At 39.7% G+C, this 17,164-nt stretch overlaps 1 protein-coding gene across 3 annotated transcripts in view; it reads left to right on the top strand.

Moving 5' to 3' along the window:
* Positions 1 to 17,164, top strand: part of grik2 (glutamate receptor, ionotropic, kainate 2) — a 272,974-nt gene that overhangs the window by 191,616 nt on the left and 64,194 nt on the right. For 2 of the 3 annotated variants that reach the window (XM_076736799.1, XM_076736798.1), the window contains exons 12-13: positions 3,319 to 3,542; positions 10,736 to 10,854. In XM_076736799.1, coding sequence (XP_076592914.1) covers positions 3,319 to 3,542; positions 10,736 to 10,854 — 343 coding nt within the window. Of the gene's footprint in view, positions 1 to 3,318; positions 5,816 to 10,735; positions 10,855 to 17,164 lie in introns of those variants that run through there. The other variant, XM_076736800.1, reaches the window with a different exon arrangement.

Here is a 17,164-nt window from a genome sequence, read left to right as displayed (position 1 = left end):
TATGGTGAAATATGGTGAAAAACCTATGAAGACCCACAGCAAGAAACAATAGGAGTCAGATGATCAGACAGGTTATAAACACCAGTTTACTGTTTTGGAAAACTCAAGCTGTATCCCAGTTCCCTACTATACACTAGCTGTCATAAACTAGAAGTTGTAATACCCAAGCTGGAATAAACCATAAACCAGCAGCACTGTGAGCAAGCAGAGTGGAAGAAAATAATACATAAAAAGCAGCCAGCAGCATGTTCAAGTACAAAATATAAACTGAATGAAAAAACAGCTTTTGGGGTTTTAAAAAAGCTGTTTGGTGTCTATTACAATATTTATTGGTCAAAAACATCATTAAACTAAACATTCTGTCTAAATTCAAAATGCCAGTCAGATATTGTGTCAGGACAGTTTGTTGTAGTGTTGAAACAATGAGTCAATTTACCAATTAGTTGAGTGACAAAAGTATATTTTTTAAATAGAACTGTTTTTAGATAATCACGCAATGTTGAAGTCACTCATAAAGCAAATTACCAAACATATCTTTTGGTTTGGACTGCTGTTGTGCATCGTGCATGTCGCCTTCTCTAAAGATGGCCATTTTTCTTTTCTTTTTTTTCCCCTCTCTCTCTCCTCACCTTAAGCATTGTATGATTTCTTGTTGAATGTTCAGAACAGGTTTTACAAATGTGCCAATTACCAAACCTGTTTTCTTTCTTTCTTTCTTTTCCTTTTATGTTTGAGTAGTTTCATTAGCGTTAACTCTCAACCACTATTATCATCCAAGAATGCAATGTCATGAGTATCACACTGAGACACACATGAGGGAAAGAAAATGAAAAAGACGGAGGTAACGACCAGCACTGTTTGAGAGTACAGTGATGCGAAGATAGCATAGATTCTGGTGTGACTTGTTTCCCCTACAGAGCTTATTAAAGCACACACACAAGCCCACACAATCAGCTCACAGTGTAGATCATTACACCAAAGTCCCAGTTAGGATAAACTCCATGGGCAGAAAAATATTGGGCGCTGCACAGCCAATAGTCAATATCTGACCCCATTAAAAGAAGCACCCACAAGGGGTCAAGTCTCCCTTAACTTCTCTAGACTTGTCTTCTGCTTCTGCTTTACATCAGTGGCTGTCATGACAGATATTCGGATCTTTAATGGGTGAAGGGCCCAATCCCCTGTGAGATGATGTTCAGAGTGGGTTTGCCCCACTTTTTGCACAGGGTCCTAGCTTGACTTAGATGCTGATTGCAGCAGACTGGCCCTCAGAAGACTGGGGAGTGTGAGATTCACAGAGAAGAATTTCAGTTGTGGGAGAAATGCAGAATTGAGCTGAACAAGTTGAAAACATCCTGTCAGAGGAATTTAGCAAAATATTCTTTGGTCTGTCTTATTCTCAAAGTGGAGTAAATGCATCCTGAGAGTAGTTTTGGCAAATTCAGAGATGCCTGATATCAGCAAGACTTTTCATGTATCACATCTGTGAGCAATGAGCTCAGTCAATTCATCCTCAAGTGATATATGGCAACCTTCATAAGACAAAGAGGATATATCTTTGAGAAATGAACCACTTGACCTTGCTGTGAATGTTTAGCATTTATAGTCACAATGCAACCCAAGATTTATTAACTGTCAACAGCACAACACGGTTTTCACCCCAGATATGGTAACGTGACTTTCCAGGGCTGGCTCTATACATCCCCTCTCCATATCACTAAAGCACGCATCTCACACGCAAGCATGACATGCCATATTATAAATAACTCTATAGAAACATGATGTTAATGTTTATTAAATATCAGAGTTTGTGCTACAAACGGTTGCCTGCGTTCACAGCAGTAACACATTCGGTAAGCAAACCTTTTTGCACTGCAGGACCTTAACAAAACTTAACATAAGATGTAGCAACTGTCACGTTCTGCTTTTGTTTCTACTTTCTTGACCTTGTTTTGGTTAGAGTTCCTTGAGGTACATTTTGGTACTGCTCAGGAGGTGATACCTAATATACAGTAAATTTCACATAGTTTCAGTGTTTGATGGAAATCCTGCCAAGAAGGTGTGATTTGTCACATCGCAACAAGGATAACCACATAAAACATAAGAGCAACCATCATTTTACTACTGCATCTGTATCGACCAGACGGGAAAATAAGGAAAGGTTTTAGGAACATTATAGAAAAGAAAAAAATGAAAATGATGACCAATGAAGACAGTTCGTTCAGAAAAACAGATATTTCCAAATCCTCAGTTGTATTTGGGGAGAAGAAGGCATTCAGAGGGAGCCAGATTAGTGGTTAGGAAAGAAACTTCAAAGTGGTGTGAGCCATTTGATTTTTGATTGGTAGACCCCCAGTCTTCCTTTCCATAGACAAGTGTATCTTGTGTTTATTTAAGTGTGAAAAAAATCAATGATGATAAAAGCACCACTCCTTACACTGTTGTCTGAAACATAACCACTTACTTCACTATCAAAATGATGTAGTCAGTCCAGCTATTGGCTTTTTATGGCATATATTTAAATTGTACTGGTTTGTAAAATACAGTGGGTCTGCAATGAAGGACTAAAGCCCCAAGTGTGTGTTATTGGAAGCCAGTCATTATGAGTTGTTAAGTTCTTGCAGTGGAAAATGATTATAGGTGTCCCAAGAATTGCAACTACACCACACTGACACTAAGGGATAAGGAAAAACCTAGTCTTATGAGGCAAAGTCTCAAGTTAATAACTTCCTTACATTCTCCACCCTCATTAACTGCCCACAGTGTCAATGTCAGAAGTATTTGCAGGCTTTCAAATCACACAAATGCAATGGCAACCAACCAACCAAACTAAACTCCTGAAGCTGAACGAAATATGAACAGATGAGCATCTAAATGACACAGTTACTAGTTGCTATAGGAGCTATAAGAGCTAAAAATACATCCTTCCTGTTTAACAGGGTAGGAAAGGTACAGTATGTCATTAAAATCGATGCTTGTTCTTTCTGGATGGATGAAAGCTCTTATTAAGATGTTAGCATTTTTTTGAAGTTGTCACTATACCAGTAAGAATTTTCCGAGCAATTGTGCCATTGAGCACCAAAGAAAATAAATGAATGCTTTGATTTAAGTTCCAGAAAGAGAAAGGTGAGTTTAAGTAGCAGGAGTATACTTGATGGGTGGAAAGAGAAAGAGGGCTTTAAATTTCTTGCTAAGTGCCTTGGGACAGACTCTGTGGTGTGTAAAGACCCTGTTTTCTTAATTTGATTGCCTCTAAATGCTTCCTGTGCCGGTGACTTATGGCCTATCTCTCTTCCCTTTTATGTTTGCTGTTGACAGAGAGCTGATCTGGCAGTGGCTCCCCTCGCCATCACATATGTGCGCGAGAAGGTTATTGACTTCTCCAAGCCCTTTATGACGCTGGGTATAAGTATACTGTACCGCAAGCCCAACGGGACCAACCCTGGGGTCTTCTCCTTCCTCAACCCCCTCTCGCCTGATATCTGGATGTATATTCTGCTGGCTTACTTGGGTGTCAGTTGTGTGCTGTTTGTCATAGCCAGGTAACATGTCACTTCCAGTGATCACAGCTTCACACACAGTCAGACACATGCTTAGCTGCCATCGCTCAGCCTCGCCCATCTAACTAACAACAGGCTAATCTCTGTAATTACAGGATCTGTGTCCTGAACACACTCACTCACACATAGTAAAATCTTACCACTCAGTGACAGTGCTGACACTAATTAGTGGTCTTGTTTCAAAGCTTAGACTCAACATCGTTGCTGTGTAATGTGTTTTAAGCAGTTTAACCATGAAAGATCACATAAATACTTACTTCGTCCATTAGACATTATGTTTGTAGAATATCTTGTTTCTGGTTGGCACTTGGCAAGGCTGCTAGGTTACTCCAGGCCTGCTTCTACTCACATTGGCATCAGTAAGTAAAACCACAGGAGATACAGACATATGCAGGAACACAGACCTTAGACAGAGAAGTTGTAGGCTTATCAGCCGTTTGAGGGTCGTGTGTATGTGTCCGAGAGAGTGGCAGAAAGTTTGTGCACTCATATGGAGGATATGTGCGCATAAGTGTGTGTGTGTGTGTGTGTGTGTGTGTGTGTGTGTGTGTGTGTGTGTGTGTGTGTGGGATGTGTTGAGCTCGATGTGAACACTGCTGCCCCTCTCACACCTTTCCCTCACTGTCCCCAGTGTCTCAGAGTTCATGCTGTCTATTCTCATTTCCTTCACCTTGCTTCAAACACATCAATGACTCAGAGATATAGTATCTTTTTTTCTTTTTTGTCTTTTTTTAGTTCAGTCTCCAATTACTAGGAAAAACAATAGTCATATGGACTTACAAGTTGTTGATTTATTAGAGTTTTGAGCTGTAACCTTACCTGATAAGACATTTGTTGGAGTCAAATCTGACTCTACTCCTTCTAACCTTTGCTTTGGATGACAAAATTATCATAGCAGATGAGAATCCATAAACACATAGCCAAATATTTATGTCCAGACTACCTTGCTATGATAGCCTTTCAAGGCATAGAACAGATGTCAACATCCTTTTTTCCCATAAAACCTGATCTTTAGGGTTATGTTCTATAGGTGCTTTGGATTACTTTTTCACTTCTGCAAAAAAGTTCTCTTTTAAATGGGACTATGATCTACGATTTCAGGTTTCTCACTGCAATTAATCTGTGCCACCAAAGTTGAAATGGCTTTGCACTTGTTCAAAGAAATTGAACTCAAGGAGGAAGTGTTGCAGAGTTTATATGCATTACTACTAACATGATTGTTGTAAGGATCTACAAGGATCTAGAGCTGGTGATGGAAAGTGAGGAAATCATACAGTACAGGGCTATGAGTTGGTGGATGAAGTTGCCTTGTAGAGTGTTACAGATAATGTGGGTAAAGCATTACTGATTTACAGGAGGAAGCCATGAAAATGCAGGAACTCATTATAACTGTGCATGAGATTAAAATAAATAAATAAATTGAAAATATAGAAACGACAAAAAGAAACATTTTCATCAGGGTTTCAGTCTTGTATTTCTATGCTGTGGTGTTATGACTGTCCTAACTCCATATTGTTCAAAACCATGCATTGATTGGTAAGTGTTATATCTATAGCAGATACAAGGAGCTCTGTATTATGTTATTTGCATCTGTGTCCATCTACTGAACAATTTCATGTGGTGATGCTGCCGCCATCAAGAATGCTGCAGCTGTTTGAACCAGTTGTCTTTCCGTTTAGTGCCCTTAGTGCTCAGACAAATCCTTTCAGTTGATGGAAGTCGGCGGATATTTTTTTCGAAGGCTTGCTCACTTAGTCTCGTGGCTTTTGCTTGAAGCTGCCCTTTGAAGCATGGTGAAGAAAAAAGAGAAAGAAAAGAACATGTTAACTCTAAAACTTTTGGGAGACATCGGCTCTCTTGCAGCCATCGCCCGACAGTTTTATGGTTAACGCACGTTTTCCGATGTTACTGGCAATATGATCACACAAGAGAATAAAAAGCAGCAACTGTCATCTAAGTTGGCTCAGAATATACACCTATCTGTATTTTATATCACAATAAGTATGTGTTTGGGTAAGTGTATAAATTTCCCCCTCACTTTATTCCTTCTTTTCTCCTGTATACACAAATGCATGCCGGGCTACAGTTGCATGTTTATGCTGTAGAGTGTAGCACATAGCAGTCTCACAAAATTTCATGAAATGAGAAATTTAAAAGGCAACTTACATACGGTGAACAGAAAATGTGGAGATAACATCCCTTCACCATGACAGAACGTTTTTACATGAAGAAGAAACCATCCCTGTTAAAACTGGAAAAAAAAAACCCAAAAACTAAAAACTAAAGACAGATATCTTAAAACCTCTACAGCAACTACTATTAACTAACCTATTTACACAGCTAGATACAACAAGAGGTGAGAGTGAATTGAAAGGAGGTAGAGTGGTCGTCCACCTATCAGAGGGTAGGTGGTTCGATTCCTGGCCTTGGCAGTCCACATGCCAAAGTATCCTTGGGCAAGATACTGAACCCCAAAACCGCCCCCGATGCTGTGCCATCAGTGTGTGAATGGATAACGCTCATAACGAGCTGGTGGCTTAGCTACTGTATGAATGTGTGTGCGAATGGGTGAATGCAGATTTGAGTTGTAAAAGCGCTTTGAGTGGTCTTCAGACTAGAAAAGCGCTGTACAAATACAGTCCATTTACCATTTTATGGTAAAACTTTGCTTTGGTTTAGGCAAGGGTTAGGGACTAATTTAGGCTTAAGATTTGACATATAGCTACTTAGTTAAGCATAGAGGAAAAATCATGATTTAGGCTAAGAACAACTTCTTCATTGAGATTGGGGAGCTGTCAAAGTTATGGTTAACAGAAGAAACGGTGACTTGACATGGGAAATGACTGGTTCTCTCCCATGTCACAGTCAAAGGCTTTGAACCACCCACCTGACGCTTACCAAGCTTTTTGGCTCTGAACATCAAACTACTTCTGTTGTTGTTCCTAATGAACAAATCATTATTCATATGGACATAAGAAGTGCTGTCTCAGTGAAAAGTAAACATACAGTATCTTTGTAGTTATTTGTATAAAACAACACATGCTATATTTTTCTTGGGATAATCTCTGCATATTCTATACACCCAGGTTTCTTTCAAATTCCTAAAAAACTTTCTTAGTCCTATGTCGTCCACCTAATCCTTTCATGGTGCAGAAATGTATTTCTTTTACTTTCTGTTCACATACATCATTTGTGTGTTAAGAAAACACACTCATTTCACAAATGTTTGTGAGACCAAATTGTCTAGGAGATACATTTGACAGGCAAGACCTAATAAGACAAGGTTTAGTTCCACTGTGCATATCTACTGTTTACATATGTGTGTGTACACATTACACATTTTATCTATGTACGCTTGTGTTTGTGCTGTACTGTGTGACTGTTTGTATGAGTGAGAGACTGACAGAGACAAAATACGAGGACTGATGTACACAGTGCTAGAGTTAGAGCAGCTTCTCTTTGCCATGTGTAGGCCTATACCACATGGGTGCACAGCTAAAATCACATGATTACTCTGTTGTACTGCCACCTACCCTGATAGCTCCAGTTAGTAATGTTAATGTTGCTGGTTGTTATTGCTTTTATGTTCCCTCTAATGGCATCAATAGTGCTGCTGCTGCTTCTGGTGCAGGAGATGAAACAGCTGAAACAAACAAACCTCTATAGTACATCACACCTCTGCTAAAGCCTGTGCATTATCACCTTGTTACACTTTGGTGACTCAAATTCTCTACATCCTAAACATCATGCTTATTTCCTGAGGATAAACAGGAAGCAGAGGTATAGCTGAGTGACAATAATCACTCAGATTGATTGTGACGAACATTGTCTTTCTCTAAATAATTATGACTCATGATAATGACATGTAGTTCTTGCCTGTCCTGCTCAAAATTAGAATATTTCTCTTTGTGCAGTCTTTCTTCCCTCTGTCCTCAGTATTTCAATGAAAAGCCTTTAGTTGAATATGTGCTCATATTAAAGGTACAGCCCTCATCACATGGTTGAAATTCTCCTTGGAATCCCATGTCATCATCTATGCAAAATGTTGGGGATATATGCTTTATTTTTTTTCTTTATTTTTTTTCCCCTCAAAACCTTTGAAAGTGAAAACACAACTTGGGTATTGAAGGAGGGAAACTGAAGTTCACTTGCTCTTTAAAAGAAATAAATCCCTCCTATAAGACATGCTGTGCAAAGGTATACATTCCAAAAATAAGTTGAAGTAACTCTGAAGTCTCTTCTGAGTGATATTATTGCATTGTGGAAAAACAAGAAAAAGCAAAGTGAGACAAGTGTGTTTTGTACAGCATATGTAATACACAAAGTATGTAAGTAACAAATTAACAGTGCAGAAACTATTTTAAAGGAAATAAAAACGAAATGTACTGTTGTAATATGTCACAGAGGAACAAGAAAATAGCGTCCAAATGCAGACCAAACAAAAGGCTGAGCTAGTACAGTTCAATGAATTTATCAAAAATGAAATGGCAACTAAGAAAGACTTACAGAAGGTTGAGGTAGGTAAGGGTCAAAAGCAAAGTAATCAGTCCATAAGGCAAACAAAATCCAAATCCAGGGAGCAGAAATCCAATCCAAGCAAAGTCTAGGGAAACAAAGCAAAAGTCTAAATCTCAGAATCACTAGGGAAACACTCACCATGGCAGGAACGCTTGCCACAAATGGTACAAAGATGAAGTGGCAAAGACTAAGAGAAACACACAGACTTAAATACATTGGGAGAAATATTAATCAGGCATAGATGAAAACAAATGAGGGACAGGTGACACAAATCAAACAATCACACAAGTGGAAAAAGTAAGTAAAAGTAAAGCAAAAGATGACACATGAGGAAAACTTGCAACATAAAACAGAAAATAACAAAACCAAACAAACCAGATCATGACACTTACATGAAAATAAATCTTAGATAGGTAAATATGTAAGAGCATATCATAAATGTTTTCATCTTGGATTTAAAGGCTAAGTTGGAAAGTGAAGGTTTTCTCCAGCTCTGTGGTGCACAGCAATGAAATGCTCCTTCTTCATGTTTAATTTGGACTATGGAAATGGTTAGCAAACTGCTACCCAGTTACTTCAGGGGCAGATAAGAGTCATACATGTCACACATGTATTTTGATTTACAAGCAGCAGAAATCTAAACTCTATTCTATGACACACTGGAAGCCAGTACAGGACCTGATAATTTGGGTTTACTTTTCAGGATCATTGTTAATATTGTAGCAGCAGCATTCTGGCTTTTTGGCGTGACTTGTTCGAAGATGTTACAATAGATGAACTTGGTGGAAATAAAGGTGTGGATAAAAACTAAAACTCTTGGAACATGGTCAGCAGAAATGTGAGATATACTGATCTGGTTCTTTATTGTACACTGCAGAGTGTATACCAACAACACTCCAAAGTTCATGTGTAGACATATAAAGTCTATCATCCTGTGACAGAGAAACGGGACCATTCTGATTCTGTTGACTCATCTCCCCTGACATTGGTGTTATCGTGCGTATCATCGCTGGAGTTTTCTGCAGGATGACCCTGCCCCAGTCGAAAGATAAAAGCCTCACATTGTTTCTGCGCTGCTGGTGAATCCCTCGGTTTTTCATCCGCGCTTATCTCTGCACTGACCTTGCTCAAAGTTTCTCCCTCTGCAGCACAGATGACCTGAGATAATGTAAGGGCAGTGTAATTGGATCAAAATGACAGCAAACGGGCCAAGCAGCTAAGCTGTGTTGTCTCCATTGAATGGTATGGTTTAGGATTCCCTGACCCAACCAGCAGCAGCAGCATTCCAACCAGACACTCCCATTATCTAGCACGGTGGTGACAACTTTGCTCATCCGTGTTCATGGCGAGCTGTAATTGGCTTTTCACAATGTGATTGGAGGAAACACACTCAGAGACCTCTGTGCAAGTGATTGGGTCACATAGTCACATATGCCACAGCAAGGTCGCAGTTCAGTTGAACTCAATTTGCCATTACAAATTGACAAGCAAGCAAATCTAGGGCAAATTGAATGAGCAGATGGATTGATTTAAGGCCAAAGATTCTCTTGAAGTAGAAATAAAGGGAATGTTCAGAGGTTCTTAAGCAACACCACACAATATTCAACTCAGTGTTGTTAGGGTAAAAAGGAGTGCCACCACTAACCACATTTTAATGGCAACCTAGTACTACTGCATTTTATCCAGAGGACAATGGATCAAAACCTTGACAAGCAATGGTGTAGCAGTTTCATCTGCATTATCCTCCATGCAGACGTTACATCTACTCGTTCTCATTTTTTGACTTCCAGCACAATAAAAAGGCCCACACTGAGACAAGTCTGCTTTATGCATTGCAATTTGATTAGTCAAACCCTTGTGTCTGTTAAACAGCTTGAGTCAAGATAAGGCCCTGGTTCCCCCTCTACTCCAGCACAAACCAAATCAGGTCAGGATGCTTAATTGTAGACCAATCAACCTTTACTAATGTAATGTCACTTTTATTTAATATGAATAAATGAGAAATCTCTCTGCTTGAGGAGTGCGTCGAGTGAGGGGGAGTTCTGGGGCCAGCGTGGGCATGATGGGAATGAACCGTTTGATCTGTTGAATATTAATGCTCCTCCAAGATTATAAGGATTATTAGTTCTTTTCTCGGTTGACAATGGAGTTATTTTCAGACCCCATCGATTAAATTACTAAGGGAATTGCCTTTGATATGAGCACTCCTACGCGAGGAGTCACTTGTAGAATATGAGTGGTGTTAATTCTAGCCCACTTCCCAAGTGGTGTATATTATCAGAATTTAAAAACACATGAGAGATTCAGAGGAGCCATCATTTTTGAGGCTTTATTTTGACTAATGGACTATTCAGTAAAGACATAGTAATCAACATCCTACAGTAATTCATGTAATAAATTCTTAATTTACTAATCCAATTAACAGCATATCAATGTGAGGTATGTACATGAAGGCATAGCAATGCTTATTGATTTTGGAAGTGTTCTCAGCCATTTCTGCACATGACTAACCTTTGTTTTCTCTCCCCTGTCTCTCCAGGTAGGACGACCGCTCTTGGTCTCTTTCATTGTCTACTTTTGTGTCTTTATGCAACTGCAGTTAATATCTGTGTGTGTGTGTGTGTGTGTGTGTGTGTGTTCTCTGTTAATTGTCACAGGTTTAGTCCCTACGAGTGGTATAACCCTCACCCTTGCAACCCTGACTCGGATGTAGTGGAAAACAATTTCACCCTGCTAAATAGTTTCTGGTTCGGAGTTGGAGCTCTCATGCAGCAAGGTAGACGCCTCTGCCTGCCCCCCTTTTTCTAGCACAAGTCCCACTTTTTTGCTGGGGGTCAACCTTGCTCTTTGACCGGGCCCATGACCATGCATGGGGGCCTCTGTGCATGATGCTAGATGCTTCAATGGTAGAGTCCAGCAGGATGGACTGAGTGGCATTTGAGTGATATGATCAATGAATGCAGATGGAGCTCCTGCATGGTCCCCTTCTCCATACTCCTTTCCCCATCTATTCACAGCCACCTGAACAGGTAAGTGTACCCACCCAGAATACCTGAGATGGATCAAATGGGTGAGACTGAATGAGAATGTGAACTCAGCAGCTTATCCTGCCTGTTTGGTTTTGTTTTCTCCTGCCAAACCAATGCCATATCTTCTCAACTAGTTGGCAAACAAGTTAAACAGAAATTGGAATGTTATCACTTCAGTGGTTTTGTGGCCATCTCCTTTATAATGCATGTTACAATGGGAGGATATGTTGAATATTTAAATGAGCATTTCTTTCAAATCAATTGAAAATGCAACATATTTACAACAGGTAATGATGATTTTAGGGCCTGGAAAGCATGATATATACATATGCCCTTGCATCTGAATAATTCAGTGGAGCACACAAAGATCTAGCTGCTATAAAGGGTCTGTTGATCCAAATTAGAAGAAAAGAAAAGAAAGAACCTTGAGTGGTATCTCACCATGCAGATAGTTTTTGCTTTATATGTCCAGGTTTTGAATATCTGATGTTTCCAGCTCCACCTAACATGATGGAGGAGAAAGGACTTCCCTTTTCGGATGCTGACAGTATTAAAATAATATATGAAACAAAAAAGAGCTGGCAAAAACGGAGGGCAGAGGGGCAGTGGTGGATGGCAGAGCTAGGCCAGACTGGACAGAGAGATCAGAGTGAGTGGGCAGGCAAATACACTGCACTGGAGATACATGCTCTGACTACCACTGACCACCACACTGACTTCCACCGCAAGGAATCTGGCCCCAAAGGGTGAAGGCCAAAGGTAGAAATATTGCAGGGTTGATGAGTAGCTGGACAGCAGGTGGGCAGGTTCAGCAGGTGTGCATAACCAGCAGGGATCCAGGTGCCAGGAGAGTCAGAGAGAGAGTGCCACGCCCACACTACAGACACACAGAGACACAGGGGAGGGGAAAAGGAAAACGGAAAACACATATCTATCAAAATTAATGCAGTTTGATTGCTTGATTGCTCCTTTATTTGATTCACAGAGAAAATTGAAGTGCCCCCCCCCCCCCCAAAAAAAAATACAGTTCCTTAGAATATCTTAATAAATGTTCTACTTTTATAATATTATTAGCTATTATATATTTTTAAACATCAACAGCAACATCTGTTTGTGGAAACAGTGTTCCAGGTAATCTGGACAATCCAAGGAACACACAGTTTGTCATTTCACCACCACCATCGTGCTCAGGTGGAGAGTGAAATCTCTGACACAAATAAAGCTTGGACAAATAAAAGCAAGACTGTGCATGACTAGATACCACTAGTAAGTGAAAAAATATGTTTTTTGGATGAAGTGACAATTTAAGTCCACAGACATCTCAATCTTTCCACCGATTTAGAAGCTGATAACTTATCCCTTGTTGGCTGGATGCATGCTTACTTACACTGCACGCTTACTAATATCCCCAAATTAGCTCCAGTTTTTTAAAATCATTTGAGATCAAAATGTGATGACTGGTTTGAGTGTAACACCCACCCACCCACCCCAAAAAAAGAAAAAGAAAAAAAAATTTGGTTGATCATAAACATGTCTATGAATAATGAGGAACAAGATTTTTGTAAATGTCATGCGTTTTAGCTACAGGATGCAGTCTAGACTACAGCTGTTTTTTTTTTTGTTTTTTGTTTTCTTTTGAAAAGCCAGCAGATGAGATTTGTAGAGTTCACCAGTTGAGAAGATGTGGCTGAGGGCCAGAAAGCTGTGGGATTAGACTGGATGAACACACGTGTCTGCATGGCACCGTGCTGGTCTGCACTGTAGAGGCTCCCCTGCCCGGCGGCTTGCCCCGCCCCCCAGAAAACTGTGGGATGTGCTGTTTGGTCATGACGTTACCTTGGGTACATGACAGTCAGCCCCAACCAGGCTCTGTTTGGGTCGACTTGCCTCTCTGAATGGGTCCCCCCTCTTTTCTGTTCTGCTTTCTGAGCTGGAACAGGATAGGAAGCTTGAAGCTGGTAATGTGTTCCACTTTTAAAACCTGCGTCTGAAACTGGTCCAACACAGAACAAGCCAAATCCACTGCTAACAGTACTGATGAATATGTGTTCATGCCTGCTTCCTTTTTGTTCTTGGTTGTGGTTTGATGAATGGGCAAAGTGGGTGGCTGATGGCCATGCTGGGTGACCGTAATAAGAGGTTGAACAGAAAATGTGTTTTTAGCAATGCTAACGTATTTATTAAGCGCTGACAGAGACACTAATTGTTTTGCTGCTAGTAGCAGGGCCAGCGTTCGTGTTTTGAGGACCTTCTGTGAGATACATATTTGAGACCCTTTACGTTTAAAGTATGTAATTACTTCCTACCCTTGGTTATCCTTCAATTAATTTATTTTGCAAATAAATGTACAATTATGTTGCAAATTAGCCTTCTGTTTATGTTTAGCAAATGTATAAATGAATACATACAGAAACAACAGAAAATGTAAGAAAAATGCATCATGTTGAGTGAGAGTATGCTCAATGGTGACAAATAACTATTTTAAAAACATGCTTAATACTAACAGCACATCTGGTATTAAAATGAATACCAGGCAAACTGGATCAGACAAGGCAAGTGTATACAGTATAACACTTCATATTCCTTGTCTTGTTCACAATTTATATCAACAACATTACATCCTCTGTAACAAATTGTAAAATCCATCGTCATGCAGAGGATACAGGTTTGTAATACTGCACACTCAGCCTCTGAAATCCTACAACCAGCCTCTGATAAATTGCAAGATGCACTTGTCAAATTGAAATTAGTCGTGAATGCAAACCAGACTAAATATACGCTATTCTCTAGAGCCATAGATATTGTGTACGCTGGTCTGCATATTACCCTTCTGAAGGGAAACGTTATTGAGAGGGTCTCAGAGCATAAATCATTTGGTATCTGGCTGGATCAAAAAGTTACGTTTAGATTTCACATTGACACACTTGTCAGCAAGCTCGGACAAAAATTTGATCTTTGTACAGAATCAGAGCTAATTTTCCTGCACACAGCAGGAAGCAGATAATTGAGGCTGTCTTCTTGTCTGTCTTGGATTATGCTGATGTTATCTATAGAACGCCCCTGCCTCTCTTAAACCCACACAGTTTATCAGTCCACCCTTAGATTGTCTGAAAAGGCTTGGTGTATCTCTAACAGTAAGACATGACAGGCATTAGTTTCTACTTATTTATTAGGACCTCATGGCAATATGCTATCATACTGTTAAACTGGTCTCATCGTCATTATTTGACCTGTTCAAGTGCTACTGCTCATGTGCCACACTAAATTTGGGAAAAACTGCTTTTAGTTGATGTGCTGCACACACACAATAATGAATGTAAACAAGCAGCTCAAAGCACTTTACAGATAGATAATTAGATAATAATTAATTAGATAACCTCTCCCAGAGTTTACATGACTATTGCTTAGTTGTTGTTTCAGAACAATGGACAGCACTGCAAGAGAGAGAGAGAGAGAGAGAGAGAGAGAGAGAGAGAGAGCTTGAAGCTCCCCTCCCCCTGCTGATTTTGTCGGTTGTTCAAAACGCTTCCTTTATCCTTAGGTCTTGTGTCCATATAGCAGTTTCCCCTCTTTCCTAGAAAGAGGAGAAACTGGGAAAGAAAAATGCTATGGACACACACCAATATGTTTTTGTTATTTAGTCATTGTGATGCAATTACATGATTAAAATGAACTGATGAATTTTTTTTTTTTATGAAAAACAACAACAACAACTACTTGCAATTCTTAACAGCCCCTCAGTCATTTCATCTTGGGAGCAAGGGTGAGAGTTGTGTGTGTTTGTGTGTGTGTTGTTATATTTAGACAAAAAAAAAGATGATAAAAAAATACATAGATTCCCTTCCTCGTTTGACATTGATAGGTGGCAGAGATTAGTTGATAGCTAACTGATAGTGCTAGCTAGCATTACAATCCAGCCAAAGAGGATGCCATTAATGTTTACGTTCGACTCTGTCACAAGCACAAGTCAAGCATGGTCAAGTCTCTTGACCATGCTTGAAGTGATATGATTGGCTGGTGTAGTTGAGTCAAAGAAAAGAGTTCCTACATGAAACTGCTCACATCAAGGTCTGTTCATCTGGGTCATCATTTATGGAAAGAGACTTTGAGTTTTGACAATGAGTTTTTCTTATGTATTTTAAAAATAGTAGGTGTAGTGTCACTGCTCTATTCTTTGAGCCTGTAGACATGCTAACAATAAACACATTCAGCATGGTGTACACAATTCCTTAGATGTTTTGACTTAACAGGTAAATTCACAAATGAGATATTCTCCCCCAAACCTGATTTACTCCTGGGTCAAACTGGGGGGAATTTGGAAGTATGTGCCCACTCCAGCCTGTCGTTCTCTCTCCATTGCAGTATCAATAGCAGCGGGTTCGAGCTGCAGTTGGCTGTCATGTATTTCCCTGCATGTTCGCTCTACTAGACAGCTTACTCAGGGGACTGTGAGGAAAGAGAGAAAGTTTGATGAAAAGTGAGAGTACAGATTGAGTTTCTCACAAAGAGAGTGGAGCACAGAGTTCTTAACCTCCTATCTCTCTGACTCTTTATCAGCTTTCCCTCTGAGTGAATGTGCAAAATCCCTGCTTTCAATTGCTTAAGCTGCTTGAGTAGAATGGTCTTGATATAACCCAGGCCCACCTTCTTTCACCCGGACAGCAAACCTCCCTCCCTCACTCCCACTCTGCCCACACTCATATGCTCCTTCCTCTGCTGCATACATTCTGCATAAAACTTGAATGAAAAATTGTCAGAATAACTGGAGACTGTTGAAAGAATTTTTTTTAAAAAGTGGAAGTAGCTGATGCTGAGCGCAGCTAAACAACTTCATGTAGAAATTGTATGGCCTGGTCAGACATCTGAAAAAAAAAAAAAAAAAAAAAGATACATAAAGTCACTTGCAGAGATGGAGTCAATCCACAAATATCTGTACGTAGAGTTTACCTCATGAAAATCGATGCTATTGAGCAATTGCATACCGTCTTGACAGGGTTGATCTTTGGGCGTCCAAAGAGCTAGAGTGCAAAATAGGCGACTGTATAATTTTAGCTCCATCCAACTTTGTAAAACCCTGTTATACCAGAGTAACTGTCACAGCACAGGTATACTGATAAAATGATTTGTTGTGTGGTCTAGGGGATGAATTATTGCTAAGCCTTATGACTGTATCAGCTACTAACAGGCCATCACATACACTAAATTGCCAGCTGTTGAAAAATCAACAAGAAAAGATAAAATCCTTGCCTGAAATCCTGGCAAGTTCAATATAGTTTCCCTTATTTGCCCCATTCTTTCCATGCAGTGTTGCTCATCCAATTCTGTGGTTGGCACAACCCGCTCCGGTCTGCTCTGGCCCTCTTCCTGTATTAACAACCAAGCACTGAGCTTGGAGTCTGTTTCAGTTAATTTTGGTTAACAAATAGATGCAGACAAAAACTAAACCAAAATACTTCGGGGATGAAGACCAACCTTCATTGTCTCAATTAAAAGTTGCAAATCCCCAAAGTACCGATACTACTGATACAGAGTGTTGAGTGTTGATACTAGTGTCAATAGCATTGGTACAAAAATAATGTGACCCATCACATTAGATCACATTCCTGGCACATGAACACTTTTCTCAGTGCTTCGATATTTGCTGCTGTTGTGTGCATGGATGCTCTCAGTTCAGATACTACACATGATGAAAATTTGTTATTTACCATTAAAAACTCTTGTGTTTAAACATGTATGTGGTAAAGGCATTAACAGATAATAGTAAAAAGAAACAAATCATTTGGTGGCAATTAAAATATATTCCGATGTAGCCTATTAATAATACATTTATCTCGTGGATCATCACGTGTTTTGCTCTGATGGTTCATTAGCTACTTTTAATAATGAAAAAGATCAATATTGTTATATATATCCGTAATCCTGGACTTGGTATCAGATTGAAACCAAATTCTGTAGTATTGCCCTCCCCCACACCTTGGTGTCTGCCCCTCAGCCAGATCATATTACATAAGGTCTCAGCCCCTTGAAGCTTGGCAACCAATCAAAAATAACAAATGA

This window comes from Chaetodon auriga, chromosome 8 (assembly GCF_051107435.1).
Source record: "Chaetodon auriga isolate fChaAug3 chromosome 8, fChaAug3.hap1, whole genome shotgun sequence".
In the NCBI taxonomy this organism is placed as follows: Eukaryota; Metazoa; Chordata; class Actinopteri; order Chaetodontiformes; family Chaetodontidae; genus Chaetodon; species Chaetodon auriga.
This window is presented reverse-complemented; position numbering and strand designations above follow the sequence as displayed.